General features: G+C 34.3%; 1 protein-coding gene and 1 pseudogene across 1 annotated transcript; one reads left to right on the top strand and one right to left on the bottom strand.

The window, feature by feature from the left end:
• Window positions 1–5399: 5399 nt before the first annotated feature.
• LOC101433481 (olfactory receptor 6C6) lies at window positions 5400–6338 on the bottom strand. Its single transcript, XM_004481677.3, has one exon. The coding sequence runs from the start codon at window positions 6336–6338 to the stop codon at window positions 5400–5402; it is 939 nt and encodes a 312-aa protein (XP_004481734.2).
• Window positions 6339–13212: 6874 nt separating this feature from the next.
• LOC101433049 (testis-expressed protein 2 pseudogene) lies at window positions 13213–15978 on the top strand (annotated as a pseudogene).
• Window positions 15979–16609: the final 631 nt, after the last annotated feature.

Below are 16609 nucleotides of genomic sequence, written 5' to 3'. Positions count from 1 at the left end.
ATATAATTATCTTAGATGGAAAAGGAACTCAGAGCAATCAAAACTTAGGTTTGGGAAATGTAGAAATCATGATTTCTACATTGACACCATGTGAATTTATTTTATAAGTAAATTAAAAAAAAACAGTTGTTTCAGTTAACCCATTTATTATACAAGGTACTTATTCACCAAGACAACTCATTTTGTGCCAATATATTTTTCAAGCTTATTTGAGGTAAGGCATACTAGGAACTGCATATATGTATAGTATGAATATGATAAATTTTGATAAATACATAGAATAGTTCACATTTCCTAATAATTACATAAAACTAAAACCATCCCCACAGTCCAATATAATCAACATAACTATCACCTCCAAAAGGTGCCCATTGTAACTTTGTAATCTCCTTTTAAGTCCCCTTCTGCCATCCTCCTTCAGAATCCACTCATCTGATTTCTGTTTTAAAGATTAGTTAGCGATTTCTAGGATATCATATGAATGGAAAAATATAGTATTATTTTCCACGAACTTTGTTCACTTGGCCAATTATTTTGATAGTCTCTCATGTTAATATCTTATAAATAGATCATTTCTTTTTATTGCTTAATAGCACTCCATTGAATCAACCTACCATAGCTACTTTATCCTTAACCTATTGATGGGCATTAAGATTGGGTCCAGCTTTTTGTCTATTAAAAGTAAAGCTGTTATCAACATTTGACTTCAATTATTGCTGTGGTCATATGCTGTCCTTTCTCTTGGGTAAACATGTAAAAGTACCTTGCTTGGTTTATATGGTGCATGTAATTTTAAAATGTTAAGAAATCACAAAACTGTTTTCCAGTGTGATTTTACAGTTTAACATTCTTGCTTGCACTGTATATGATTTTCAGATTGTTCTCCTCATCTTTGCCAAAATTTGGTCTTCTAATATGTTTCTTTTTAATCATTTTACGTGGTTTATAGTTGTATCCCACTGTGATTTTAATTTCATTTCCCTAATGACTAATGACTTGATCATCTTTTTATGCTTATTCCCATGTGTGTATTTTTTCTGATAAATTGTTTAAATTTTGCCAATTTTTTAAGTGGCTAATTTGTTTTATATATATATTTTAAGCATTTTTGTGTTTTACAGACCTGTCCTTTTTCCAGTTATATAATTTGTAAACAGTTTCCCAAATTCTTATTCTTGTTTCATTCATTTATAAATGTCTTTTGAAAAGCAGAAGTCATAATTTTGATACATTTCCACTTATCAGTTTTCTTTTATGGATCATGTTTTGCCTAACCCGAAGGTCACAAAGAGTTTCTCTGTGTTTTCTTCTGCAATTTGTATGATTTTATATTTATATCAATGATTCATTTTGAGTTAATTTTTATATATTGTATGGTGTATGGATCATGGATGATAATATTGTATATAGTTAGCCATTTTTTCCCAGCACTATTTGCTGTATATTCAGCTCCCATCAAAAAAGGAATTATTAGGTCCAAAATTGTAATAGAATTTAGGTAAAGACTCTGATCTAAACAGACCAGGTTTTCCCTGCTAAAAGCATTTTCAAGCTCAAAGATGTTTAGAGTGCTTTGGTTCTTGGTTATCTTCTATTAAGTTCCATCTTGATATTTACAAGGAAGTCTGGTCTAAGTCAAAACTACCTCAGGCATCAGCAAAGATAGAGAGAGCTACATAACTGCTGTTAATTCCCTCATCCTCCACACTTACGATATTTTACAATGATCCTTGATTCACGAAACTGAGAACGAGTTATAAAAAACTTACACTTGGAAACATCAGCAAGATTTTCAGTGAATTTTAAATCCTTTCTTTAGTTTTAAAGGTATAAATTGGATCCTGTGATTAAAACAGAATAATAAGTATTATTTGCTATCAATGCAGCGTAAAATGTACGGAGAAAATAAATCTAACACAAATTAGGACTTAATATTACATTGAATAAAAAAGAAGAATATTTTTCTGTCTTTTTAAAATAATACTTTAAGTTTGAAAATAAATAGAAATGGTAAAAACGTCTCTTAGGGCAACAGTAAATTTAAATCAATTTTATTTAAGACTTTGTCTTAGAAATGTGATAATGTCAGTAACAAAGATGAAGATGGTGATAAAAAATGAAGATATGTTGGTTGTCCTGGCAATGGAAGTCTTAAATCCTTGACTGTGTACTTGGTCCGAGGAACTTTACCTAGGATTTAGTCTGAGTTTCCTCAGGGATAAAATGAGTTCATGAATTAGCATTGTCATACTACAAATCAAATGATGCTATACTTTCACATATTAAGACTTAATTCAAACATTAACAAAACAAAGAGTTTTCTTTTTTAATAAAGAATGAAGAAGAAATATAGATATAAAAATAAGAATGTTTCTGGTATATACTGAAAAATAAATAAATCTTCTCTAGCCTAAAACTTTTTCTCTCTCTGTGCCTGTCAAATCTCTTTCTCTTTTTCTCTCCTTGTTCAACTCACCTTTTTCATTTCTCAGGCACTTCTAATTTCCACATGGAAAATGCTCATGAGAGGTTCGATTGAAATATACATTAAAAGTGGCCTTTCAGATGACATGAGAAAATAATTCTCCAACTTAACTTCATTTAGGAAGACTCCATTTAGTGTTATGTGGAAAGAAGATGATAGAAGGACCTGAGAAATGAGAACATCAGGACACATTGGATGCTTTCTAGACTGAGGGTATCAGTCATGCGTAGGTAACTTTAAATATAAAATATCTAGGAAAAAAGGGGCAGGTAGTTCTGATTATTACATTATATTATAATAGTTAATCACATATTCAAGAGCATTGATGTAGAACTTCATAATTTATTTCATTTTATAATCTATGACACTATTTCCAAATCTCAGATAAAAATAAAATACCTTATTCCTTTTTTGATTTTGAGATCTTACTTGATTCCAGGTAAACTGGGAATGAGACACACACACACATTACTTCTGGCAATGACATATATATTTTGTGATGAGAAGAGGAATGGGAGATGGAAGAAAGAACATAGTATTGTAACATTTATTTCCCAAATGATAAATGGATGACTTACGAGCATGTAATAAAAATGACAATTTGAGTTGAAATCAGACTCTAAAGTCTAATAAACAAGGAAGGTAGCAGGTTAAAATCATGTCAACCAAATATCCTGTTTCTTGGTACATCCTGATTCCTTACTTGATTAATAAATCTCTTCCACTTTGGATAACTATGCATCTCTGTGATTCCTATATCACAGGGAATTCCTTATGGTGATTTGAAAACACTTTTTTAAAGTCATTTAATGCATACTTTATGGAGGTTGTAATAGAGAATGAGCCATCTAGAAGAGGTAATCTCAAATCCTCTGACTCCATTATCGCCACTTTTTAAAAGTTTAATAAAATCTCTCATTTCTTTCTTCTAAATATCTGACTCTATTACCTAATTCTATACCTATGTTTACATTTAGATACATATTAGTCAATCAAAGGGGTGCTGATGCAGAATACCAAAAATAGGTTGGTTTTTACAAAGGATATTTGTTTAGAGTAGGAGCTTACAGAGACCAGGCCATAAGGCATAAGCCACTTCCCTCACCAAAGTCTGTTTTCATGTATTGGAGCAAGACTGCTGCCGAAGGCTGTGAGGGTTCAGGCTTCCTGGGCTCCTCCCTTTCAAGGTCTTGCTTCTCTCTGGGTTCAAGGTTCCTTCCTTCAAGAGCTTGCGTCTTCCTGGGCTCAGGATTTCTCTCTTCCTGGGGCTGGTTTCTTTTTCCTCTGTGAATTTACTTCTTGGACTCCAGCTTAAGACTTCAGCATCAAACTCCAACATCAAAAACCCTTGCATCAAAAGCTCCAACTTTGTCTTTGCCATGCCTTTTATCTGTGGGTCCCCACCCACCAAGAGATGGGGATTCAACACCCTAGTGATGTGGCCTAATCAGAGTCCTAATCATAACTCAATCATGCCCAGTAATAGACCAGATTATAAATATAATCCAATATCTATTTTTGAAACTCATAACTATATCAAATTGCTGCATATACTAAGCTTCAAAATTTCTCAGAAGTTTAAAGTTAATAGCCCCTTAATTGTTTTCCTGATTGCAAGGCAACCCATATTCAATATAATTACAGGAGAAATCTCCTAACTATTCAAATTGAACATTAAAAGTTTCCATCTTAAACACGCTTTCAATGACTTCTCTTTGATGGGAATATCAGGTAATGGCCACCACTTCAAAATAAACTGAGCTGCATATTAAACTTTGGATTCATTGCCTTTTACCCAGAATTATTGACTCAGAAGTACTACTGACTAGAAATACATTTTAAAGCTACCTAAGTGATTCTTATATACATGGATAACATGCTTAAGTCCAAATACTTTCTGGTACACAATCCCTTCATGTTTCAACCACCCCTGACTTACTGTCTCCCCTACCTTTACCAGAACAGAGAAATGTGAATCCTAACCAAAAACATGTCTAAATTGGGTTACCAAGTGCAATCCACTAAACACATCAAACATTAGTTGCATCACATTCTTGAATTTCACAAAATAAGGTCTATTTCTTACTGAGTGATAAAAAGTTCTAATAGTATTAAATCAATTGACTGTTAGGTAGGGATTGCTTTACATAAGGAGAAACCAAGGCATAAAATCTGAGTAACCTGCACAGTATCCCACAATATGTATGCAATTAAGCCTTTACTAACTCTAGGTAACTCTAGGCTGCATGACTCAAACCTGGTTGTATAACCATCAGACATATGACCTCTCTAAATATATTTCTCTGTCAAACACCTCTATGTTGTTAACTTACATTTCTAAGTCGACTTTCTTTTCATATGTATATTGTTGGTCTCATCATAATTATTACTTTATCCTGGAAAGCCTTTTAGAGCTCCAAAATTTCTTAGAAGCTCTTCCTATCTATCACATAATATTTTGTAGGTCTTTGTTTCAGCCCTAGTCACACATTTTATTGCAGCCTATGCTTTATGTGTTTGCCTTCTTTAGGCAAAACCAAATTGTTAAAAAGAAGGATTGAATTGCTCATAATGTTTGGAGCAAGCTAGATATTTAGTAAATAAATGTCAACTTCATTAAAAAAATCACATGAACCATGGTACATTTACAGGAACCTTTTTTCCCCCTAAGTCATACACTAATGTGCATTCAAAATATGAATTTAAAGTGGATTAAAAAAATTAAGCAACTAAGTTTAACACAACAGGGAGAAATTTATTTTAACAAGGAAGAGTAGAATAAAAGGTGAGAACTAAGCTAAAAAATTCTTTAAAAGATAACATAACCGATGAGCTAAATAAACATAATCAGAACAAATTTAGGTGTTTTTTTTTTTTGGTTTTACTGTAAGGTTCTTTGCATTATATTTTTAAATCAGTTTTTTGAAAAATACAAAATCCTTTGTAACACATTCCTGAAGACTTCTTTGACTTGCTGGTTCCTTAGAGTGTAAATGAAGGGATTTAGTAAAGGAGCAACTGAAGTATAGAGCAAAGATACACCTTTGGATAAGGTCACTCTTTCTTTTGCAGATGGTTTAATATACATGAAGATACAGCTGCCATAAGTCAAGGATACAACAATCATGTGAGAAGAACAAGTGGAAAAAGCTTTGGTCCTTTGCTGTGCAGAGGGGAATTTCAGAATCGTTTTGATGATGTAAGTGTAAGAAAGAATAACTAACACCAATGTGACTGCAAGTGTCACCACAGCTAAGATAAAAGACATTAATTCTAGGACATGTGTATCTGTGCATGAGATCTGAAGGATAGGAGAAGTTTCACACATAAAGTGATCAATGACTTTGGAAGCACAGAAATCCAGTTTGAGTCCCATGACTAATGGCGGAAAGATGATTAGGAATCCAGTTACCCAAGAGCTGAGGACCAGTTGGTAGCACACTCTGCTGTTCATTATGATTGGGTAATGCAGTGGTTTGCAGATGGCAACATAGCGGTCGTAGGACATGGCAGCTAGAAGGTAAAATTCTGTAACTCCCAGTAAAAGAATAAAAAATAATTGAGCTGCACAATTATTATAAGAAATAGTTTTGTCTCTAGTAACAATGGTATTCAGGAATCTGGGAATGCACACTGTTGTGAACATGATTTCCAAAAAGGAGAAATTTCGGAGAAAGAAATACATTGGGGTTTTGAGACGGGGATCCAACAGGGTGAGAAGAATAATGATTAAATTCCCCATCAGGCTCAAGGTGTAGTTGAGAAAGAGAAACAGGAAGATCACAATTTGCAATTGTGGATCATCTGTCAGTCCTACCAGAATGAACTGTATATCCTTTGATCGGTTCGTCATTTCTCTTTTGTGGCCCCTGTCAAATCTATATAGAAAAAGAAGAACAAAATTGTCAATGTCTACATACACAAACACACAAGCTTTCTCACATTTTAACATGTAATTACCTAAAGCAGAGAAAGATAGATATTCCCAAACATATCAATTTTTATATGTTTCTCCAGTTTGAAACAGCAGGTGACATAAATACAAATCCTGGTCAATTCAAAAATTCCTTGGAAATCCCTAATTTTCTTTAAAGTATTCCTCACAATTATTTTCCTTATGGAACCTGAATTTCTTTTGCCAGTATACATTTTAGTCAATCTTTTCATAATGTACATTACTGTGTATGTATATTTTAAATAGAAGCATATTAATTATTTAAAATGCATTTTCCACTTATGTTTAAAGAAAGATTTGCATAAATTTTACTTTTTTACCAATAAACAATTAGTGTTTCATTTTTGATACTTTGTTCAAAATTGATCTAAATGGAATTTCCTTATTTATCTATCTTGACATCTTCCTCTTTATATATTTCATTGCATTCCACTCCTCTATATCTATGTTTTCATAAATTTTGTTAATTTGTTCTAATTCACACACAATAAAAACATCTTAGTCTTTCATAGAAATGATTAAATTATGTATGATATTATACATGTAAAAATATGCTGTTATTCATTTATTTACTTATTTAATAAGTATCTTTAAATCTTATTACAATGTAAAAAGTATAGGATATTCCTAATCTAAATAGACAAGAATATCAACCACAGTTAAAATCAAACCAAATAAAAGAAAAAGAAAATAATTGTATTTTACTTTTTCTCTTTTCTATTAGATTCAGGTTATATGCATTGCCACATTACAATACTTTTACTATAGCTGGGAAAATTGACTTGTCATTTTAGAATGATTTCAGAGTGATTTTTCAAAATGTAAGTTTAGAGTTGTATTAGAACTCTTGTGTTGGTTAATGGCAAAGACACTATTGATATTCATTAGTTAGATAAAGATTCTAATTTCATAAGTTTTGAAACAGTCCCTTCATTTAGAGTATACCATGATTATTACCAATTTTCTGGATTGGCAATTTGCAAATAGTCGTTTTCCAGAATATAAGATAAATAATTTAAAGCAAACTGTGATGGAAAGACATAAGTAAAATATTTTAATAAAATATATTTAATCTTATTTTCAGCTAACTTTTTTGAAATTTATTTCTTTATATGTCTACTTAATTTTGGCACTTTTCACTTCTTCCAGATTTTTAAAAACTACTACATATTTAAGAATAATACTAATTTTTATCCATTCTATATATAAGAACTCTGTTAACCCCATTTTTCCTATCTTCCTATAAATTGGAAATTGCAGGCTTAATCCTTGTATACGTTACCTGTGGACTTATAAATGAAATGGTAGACTAAAGATAATTTCTGAAAAATCAAACGTTCCCTTTATTTTTATTATTTTACATTTTCCCTTGCTAATATTGCTGTCTTTATTGTATTATTTCCTAAATGAAAAAAAGTACAGTAAGAGTTTGTATATTTCATGCAATTTTTCAAAGTAGATACTAGTGAATAGTTGTTTTTAAAGATTACTGAAGGCTCGCAGGCATCATTTCATTGATCATAGGCTTTGTACAAATATATATTTCCACTCCTGTCATTCCAAAGCTTCCATTTTTGCTCTATTCCTGATTTGAAAATGATTTTTCTAGGAATTAGGCAAATAATTTTGCTTCCCCGTGTGTCTAACAGTCTGTTCTTCAGTGAAGTTATCTGAAATTTTAGTGAAAATTCGCATATTCTTTTGTCCACATCAGGTCACAGCATAGTAGCATAGTACCTAGTTCATAAAAAAAGGTCAAAGAAAATGAAACAAATGCAGCAATGTATGAATAAAATACATGGTAATAATTATTACATACATTACCTCAAAATTACTCTTCTTTAAAAAGATCTTTTAAACTTGAAAAGTCAGTTGTCAAATTATACTCTCTGTATTTGACTTCCTGGTCATCTGCCTTAAATCTGACTTTGAAGCAAGGTTAAAATTATAGGTGACTTACCTCTTGGCATTTTTGCATCTACTCTTCCCGTTTGTGATTGGGAAAGATGTATACTAACACAATTGATAATTTTATGCACTTTTAAGACCATTTCTGATTTTTACAATAGGGGCATTATGTACAATGATTTTTATGGGAAGAGGCAGTGTGTACATATGGTGTTTCTATATAGATTTTCCACTTCACACAAAGTCCTTATTTACTATGAGGCTTGGAACCAGGTATCAAAAATGTTAAAGGCCAGTCATCTTTCATGCCAGATATGTTGCATTTTGTGAAATACTGTTCTTAATAACCTCCAGGAAATGTATTATAACTGTGATAGCTATCATTCAAAACCTAAATAAAGATAGGAATCCTTAAAATAAAATTATAATGTAAAAAAGAAATAGAAGGGAAAAAAATCATCTGATGTAAGTTAAGCAAGTTCTCCAAGTAAAAAAATATGACTATGCCGATTGTACACTGGCAAAATGCTACAATTTTATCATTATGCATTTACTACACACACAAGGGAATCTATTAAAATAGAAAGAAGAAAAAAAGCACCACTCAAAAGTACTAATTATTTGCAATAACATACACCACTGAAATCCACATTAAATAAAATCTGAGGTGAGAGAATGCCAGTGGGGTTCCATAAATGATTAAGAGAAATCAATGAATTATGTAACAGTAACATTAGCAGTTTCATTGTCGAAGTCAACTCTGGAATTTCCCCAGTTGGTTTGTACCACAAGAAATATTATTTTCCTTCCAATAAGCAAAACAATCTCTTTTAAACATTATTATAAACAATTTTAAAGTGAAACTTCAAAGGGTTTTGATGAAAGCTATTCAATTTTATAAGTACACTGAGTTTAATTTGTTAAATTTTTCTGATAATGTCCACAACTGTAAATAACACCAATCCTTCCATTTGTCATTAGATAAATAAATTGTGCAATAGACATATAATGGAATACTATTCAACAGTAAAATAGAATAATCATATATATATATACAAAACATGAATAAATTTAAAAGCATTATGACCAGTAAAAGACGAATGATACAAAAGATCACTGGTTGTTTGATTCCATTTACATATTTCTGGAAAAAACTGAACTATAGGGACTGAAATTTGATCAGCAATTCCAAGGGTTGAGAGTGAAAAGACTGACTACAAATTGTTATGAGAGAAGTTATAGGGTGATGGAAACATTTTAATCTTGATTTTTTTCCCCAAAGCTCATAAATTATATATACCAAAAGTGTAAATTTTAATTGTATTTAAATAATCCCTCAAAAATGTGTTCATGAAAATTAAATGGATGTAATTCATCCTTTTATAATAGGCTAGATAAGATTAATTACATCTGCGTGGGTCATGCAATAGCCACCAGCCACAAGTGGGTTTATAAATTTAAGTTAAACAATTAAAATAATCAGTTCCTCACTTGCCTTAACCTTATTTTAAGTGCTTAACAGTTTCATGTGGCCAGTGGCTACTTTTTTGGACAAGACAACTCTTTCCATTCCTGCAGAAAGTTTCACTGGACAGAACAACATATTTGATTTTAGCTTTTGTCTATTCTAATATATACATTTAATAATATAAATTTTCTCTAAACACAGCTTTAGAAAGCATCTTTGAATTTTGATATATTTTTTATCATATAATTCAGATTTTTCTCTAACATCTTACATGTTATCTTTTTTCACCTATTTTATGAATTCATTTAGCTCATGGAATATATTTATTACACTGAATTTTAAGTGTTTGGCTTATTCTTCCAATGAATAAACTTCCTCTCTGATAGATTCTGGCAAATTCTTTTTTCCTTTGAATGGGTTATACATATTTGATAATTTTTTGTTAAGAACTAGACATTCTGAGTATTACATTAGTATAACTCTGGAAATCTAGTTTCTCAGTCCTCTGAGATTGCTAGGTTTTCATTGTTGTTGTTCTTCTTGTTCTTGTTGAGGTCTTGAGCTTTCAGTTTCTGAATTTTCTAAATTATTTTTCCTCCAAAAAAGGGAATAGAAAGAAAAGATGAAACAAACAGGTACTGTCTCTTGAAGACTCCCTGCCACTTTTTCCTGAAGAGGTTGGAAAAATGGCCAACCTTAACCCTGGCCCTCTGATGATCAGAATTACCTGAACAAAAACAGTGATGAGTGATCAGACCACATCCCAACAGATTTTGGTGAACTGGGTCCTTACCACCTACACTGTCAAAAGCCAGCTAAAACAGAAACCTGTGCTAAGAACTCACTGCTGCTTGCCCTGGGGTTGGGAGATGGAATTGGTAGTCACTGCATGGAGGGTGAAATTTACTGATAATTACTGTATTTTACCATCCTTTTCCTCGAGCTCTAACTGTGTTGCTACACAGTGTCTCAGTAGACTCCTAAATTTCAAAATACTTGATTCCAACAGTTTCTCTCAGTTCAATAGCTGTTTTCATTGAGGGACTGATTTCTAGTATGTTCTTACCTGCCATCTTCAAAGAATCCTCTTTTCCTTCTTCTTTATGCAGTACAGATACAAATACATAAGCCTAAATTTAATCATTGGAAAGACTAATAAGTTGTATAACAATTAATGAAGATCAGTGAAAAAATAATAAAGAAGGGTGACTAATAACGAAATGAAAGAGGAAACTACAGATTTTCCATATATTGATATATAATAATAATGTACTCTGAAAAAGTAGTTTTGAAAAGAAATTCAAAATTTTCAATGGAACAAATATTATGAATAGAAAAATTTACAAAATCTCTGAGAAGAAATAGAAATTTTTAAATGTTCCATATTTATTACAGAAAGAGGAAATGCTCATGTTTCAAATTCATTATAAATGTTCACATAAGTTGTAAATAACATCACCAGGCCACTTTATACTTCTTTTTGTTTCTTTATTGCCATATATGTATCTGTAGTTTATTTTATGTATTATAAAGCTTTGACTCCATGATTCTATTTTCATGACAGATATGCAGATTGCACATCAATAGAATATTTAATAGTAATTGATTTATATTCAAAATCAACAAGACCTAAGTTGAGTAATTTAATTCGTGTATCAGGTAGAACTTTTCACAACTATCATCAAATAATCATAAACATAACATACCTAAACTTAAATATATTAAATTTTGAAGAGAATATCTAGCATTTGTGTGTGTGTGTGTGTGTGTGTGTTTAGGAAAAACTATCTTCTTAAGATATTAATTTGCTTTGGTAAAAAAAAGCTGCCTGATTAATGTTAGCTCTCTGGTTAATAGTTAGCACAAAATAAATTATTTCCTGTAATCTTGCGAAAATAACTTTCTTCTTTAACTTTTTATTGTCGTGATATTTATCTAATTTCACACAGTCTATCAGGTATTTTTTAAATTAAAACTAATAAATACCACCAAATAACAGTTATTTCTCAAAAAAAAAAAAAAACTGAGAAACCTTCTTGAGAATCCTATTTCTAAACCCAGATCTGTACTACTTAAAAGTAATAGAGTTTGGTGCCTTGCCAGTAGACACTACTTTGGAATTTGTGCTCTTGAATGTGACAGAGTTGGACTCAGATGTGACTTCTCTACACATAACTCTTCCATCCCTTCTACTGAACCCGTGGTTGCTGCTGGGACTGGTGTATGCCCAGGACACTTGAATCTCTGGGCTGTCCAAGTCCCAGCTGGGCCCTGAGCCTCAGCAGAGATGCAACTCCTACTCTCCAGTTTGTTGGACTTACCCAGGTGAGATAACAAAGAGATGAGGTGGACAATCACCACACCAAAGAACCTAGAGAGTCTACAAAACAAGCAGGAGAGTCTATCAGCCACATGGGATCTAAAGTCCCTCTCAATTAAGAGGTGGAATGGGTATCACCATCCCAGAGTCCTCAGGATTGGGGACTAAAATATGGACTAGAGTGGACTTACTGGTATTCTACTATAGAATTATTGTGACTCTAGTAATGGAAGAAATTATATCATTGATGTGGAGACAGTGACCACATGAGTTGCTGAAGGTGAAGAGGGGGAAAGAGTTGTACTATGGGGGCATTTTTGGGACTTGGATTTGTTCTGAATGATATTGCATGGACAGACGCAAGATATTATATATCCTGCCATAGCCCACTGAATGAACTGGGGAGAGTGTAAACTACAATGTAAACTATAATCCATGCTGTGTAGCAGTGCTCCAAAATGTATTCATCAAATAAAATGAATGTCCCACACTAATGAAAAAAGTTGTTGATGTGGGAAAAGTGGGGGTGTGTGAGGAGTGGGGCACATGGAAATCTCCTATATTTTTTAATGTAACATTTTGTGTGATCTATGTATCTTTTAAAAGTAAAGAAAAAATGTGTTTAAAAAAATACCCAGTGGTCCATTTTAAAGATAGATATATGAGAAAGCTGACGATGCACACGTTTAAAGCTAGTACATTTTGCTATACATCAGAAAATTGTATGTAGACTTGACTGTCTATCCAAACTGAGAATTCAAATATATTTCAAGAGAATAAAAAATATATATAATGGAAAAAAAAGGTAGTGTAACAGCCAAATAAATTAATCCTTTCAGTATTCATTTCTTAGTTTATTATGAGGAGATAGTAGGAATATTTTTGTACTATGAAATTGTTTTTAGGTAATATTTTTATAGCGATTTGCACTTAATAGTAGTCAATACAGATCCAGAACTGGAGGCCTGGTGGCCATGGAGCACAGAAGGGTGAGGCACCGGCAGATCTGGAAGCCTGGCCCTTGTGAAGTAGGCAATGACATGTCTGCATGGTAGCCATGCCAAAAAACCATTGACATGCCAAAATCATCAGCCCCCAAAGGGCATGTGCAGAGGTACGTGTCCAGGGACACCATTGCCATTCAATTGTCAACATCAGGAGTAGAGGAAGAGGAAGAGAAGGAAGAGTTCAGGGAGTACTTTGAGAATGGGCTGGATGTACAAAGCATCCTAACAGGGCTCAAAGCCAAGGAAGACCACTATATTAACTAGTGGCCATGGCTCTCCTGTCCTTGTCTTGCCTGTCCTGGCAGATGGACTCTCCATGTCCCAGTCCCCTGTTACTTTGTCCATCTCTGAAAATGCCCAAAAAGGACGCTAAAATTGAACACTAATTGGTGTCTTTCAGAAGTCATACATTAGCCTTTTCAGCTCCTTAGTAAAACTATAGGGGAAGAAGTTGGCAGCCATAGGTCCAAAACTTTATTTTCAAGTGCTTCAGAACTCTCCAATCTGTCTGGCTTGAATGGTCACGTGAAAAGCAATAACAACTACAGCATCAAAGAAGAAGAGTATGGAAATTGCTCCAGAAGTGATTCCAACATCCCCAGAAGTGACCACCCAAAGTCCACCTTTAAGTGGCAGCAGTGGAACTGAAAAGTTCCCAGGTTAGCAGTCAAAAGGATTTAGGTCTGAAGGCAAGTTCTTTAGCTCTTTAGAAATGTTCTTTGTCTGTCTTAGTGAGCAAAGAATATGAAGAGTTCTGTGAGCTATATAGTGAGGACTTTGATTTGGAAACAGAGAGTCAAGTTGACAAACACCAAGATCTCCCTCTGGAGCCACAGGTACTTGCAGAAAATGGCATGATTTTTGACAGTGAAGATGTGGTAGACTCTGCCAAGCACCCAGAATTACCAGTGAAGACCTTGGGCTTCATTTTATTTTGTGTCTTTGTGAACCTCATCCTTTCCCATCACCATTATGTCAGTGAACTCTTTCTGAGATTTAGCTTTGGAGTCATCACTGCAATTTGCATAATTTGGTTTTTTATATTACCAATTGTTCATAAATATCACAGATTACATAAAAATCTACAGCATTAGAACACGAGATCTCTGGATATCAAAGAACCTGAAATATTAGATGGATGGATGAGTGAGATTTACAATTATGATCTAGAAACTAACCATGTGACTTTGATATATTCAGTCCTTGTTCAACTTGAGTGTGGGAACTTAAGACTTTCAAAATCCAATAAAAATATATCCAAGAGGGTGAGCTACAAAGAAACAAACCCAGAGGTCACCTACATCAGCCAGAAAATATGCAACCTCTCATATAGCAAGATTTATCATGTACCTAAAAATCTGACTCAAAAACAAATCTGGAATAAAAGAGGTCATCAAGCAAGACCCAGACTGACAAGGAAACTTCTGAAAAGAAACCACCATCTGAGAGAAATCTGGTAAGTGAAAATTCTAAGAAGCTACCCCATCCTCGAGAGGGAAAAATCTCTGGCCAGCGAGACCAGATACAGTATCTCTTGGGATAACTGACCAAGAAAAGGAGGAATGGTTTACCTGATTTATTCTGACATCTAAACTGAAGTCAGAAATCGAGAAGCCACCAGGTGTCTCTGGAAACAAGCAGGGGTTTTGCCCACTCACAGCAGACCCAGCAGCCCATCCAGGGACCTGAACCACAGCAGCAGCCAAGGCAGTGTGGAGGAAGTTATGTCCTACCTGAAGATGAAGGCATTTTCGGGCAATGTACGACAGAAGATGCTTATGGACTGCAGTGTATACATGGCCTGGTGTGTCCCCCAAGAAACCTGAAGCTCCAAAAAAGTCCCAGTGCAGAGTGAAAAGAGCAGCCCCACAACTGGGAAAAAAGTTGCCAAGGGCTCTGCTGTCTGAGGAGGAAGACAGGAAACCTGGGTGAATGCCTTGCTTGGAAAAATATTTTGGAACTTCTTGGGAGAGAAATACTGGTTGGTCTGGTGTCTTAAGAAAATCTAAATGAAACAGCAAAATAAAGCTCCCCTACTTTATGAATGAACTCTGACAGAACTCGACATGGGAGTGACTGTGCCAAAAATCTTCAGGCCTTCAAGCCATATGTTGATCATCAAGGACTCTGGATCTAAAGGGAAATGTCCTACATTGGGTCCTTTCTGATGACTCTTGAGACTAAAATGAATTTGACCAAATTAGAAAAAGAGCCTCTTGTTGAAGCCCTGAAGGAAGGAGAAATTGGCAAAGAAGTTTGCAGGCCCAGGGCATACTGCCTTGTCTGACAGTGATGAGGAGTCCTCCAGCTCTGACTCCTTTGGTAAAGACCATGCACCAGATCCCAGTGGGGGAGATAAGCACATCCTTCCAGGGGCTGAAGGGTATGTTGGAGGTTATCGAGAAAGTAAGAGTATGAGGTTTATAGACAAAACCACCAAGTCAAAATATTTCCAGAAAGCAATGGAGACAGAACTCATTAAAAAGAAAATGGAAGAGGTTTCCAATACTCCCCTACTGCTAACTGTAGAAGTACAAGAATGTAGAGGAACCTTGGAGGTCAACAGTCCACCACCCATGACTAGCTGAATATGGTATGGTTTCCAGAAACCACCATATGTGGAACTGAAAGTTTGACCAATACTTGGAGAGACTGAAGTGACTTTAGTTCATGAAAGACTGGATAGAGAAGAAACTGGAGGCAGAACTTCAGAAAGTTGTTGTCATGCCAAACATGGATGATGTTTCCATCCCTATAGTACACTCAGCCCTGGACCCACACTCTACTTCCTGCTTCCTCAAGGACCCACCGGTGAAGGGTGTTGAGGAGCTGTGATGGTAAAGGAGTAACATTCCCAGTATTAGATGTAGCCTCCAGGTGTGGTGTTCTTGGCTGCCGTCTGTGCTGTACACTGGCCTTTACTTGTGTCACAGTTGTTTTGTAAAGGACTGACTTCTGCTCTCTGCTGCAGGTGCCCATTCCACTGTGAGGTGTCAGTCCACACATGCAGTGGCAGGTGTCTGGATAGCCTGCTGTAAAGCTTTTTCCCTAGTCAAAGGAAAGTGGAAAAATCATCAAGGTGGATCCAGAAGTTACAGGCGACTCACACCGTGGCTTTTTTAGGTCCACCAGTTATTATGACAGAAATATAGTAAATGAAGAGCAAATCTGTGTAATTGGAAAGCTTCCCCTTGCCTCCTCAACTCCTCCAAAGCTTTTTCTCAGGCAGCCAGTGCACAACGGAACATTTTTTGACTTCTAGTTTATATGTGTGATTGTAGCCTTTCACACTCCCAGACAATGTCAACTTGGTAAAATATGTGAAGGGTGGGGAAAGGAATGTTGTGAGTCATTTCACTGGTGGTAAAAGAGATATCATAGCAACTCTTTTCATATACAATTGTGCATTTTGGAAGCAAGTATCCATAGAACATGCATACACACTAACACACTATCAGCTGTGCTG

The sequence above is a fragment of the Dasypus novemcinctus genome, chromosome 12 (genome assembly GCF_030445035.2).
Source record: "Dasypus novemcinctus isolate mDasNov1 chromosome 12, mDasNov1.1.hap2, whole genome shotgun sequence".
NCBI classification, from domain to species: domain Eukaryota; kingdom Metazoa; phylum Chordata; class Mammalia; order Cingulata; family Dasypodidae; genus Dasypus; species Dasypus novemcinctus.
The sequence above is the reverse complement of the archived record's forward strand: the minus strand, read 5'-3'. Positions and strand labels throughout refer to the sequence as shown.

Coding starts and splice junctions, on each gene's coding strand:
- LOC101433481 (XM_004481677.3), bottom strand. CDS start 6,338: ATGACGAACCGATCAAAGGATATACAGTTCATTCTGGTAGGACTGACA.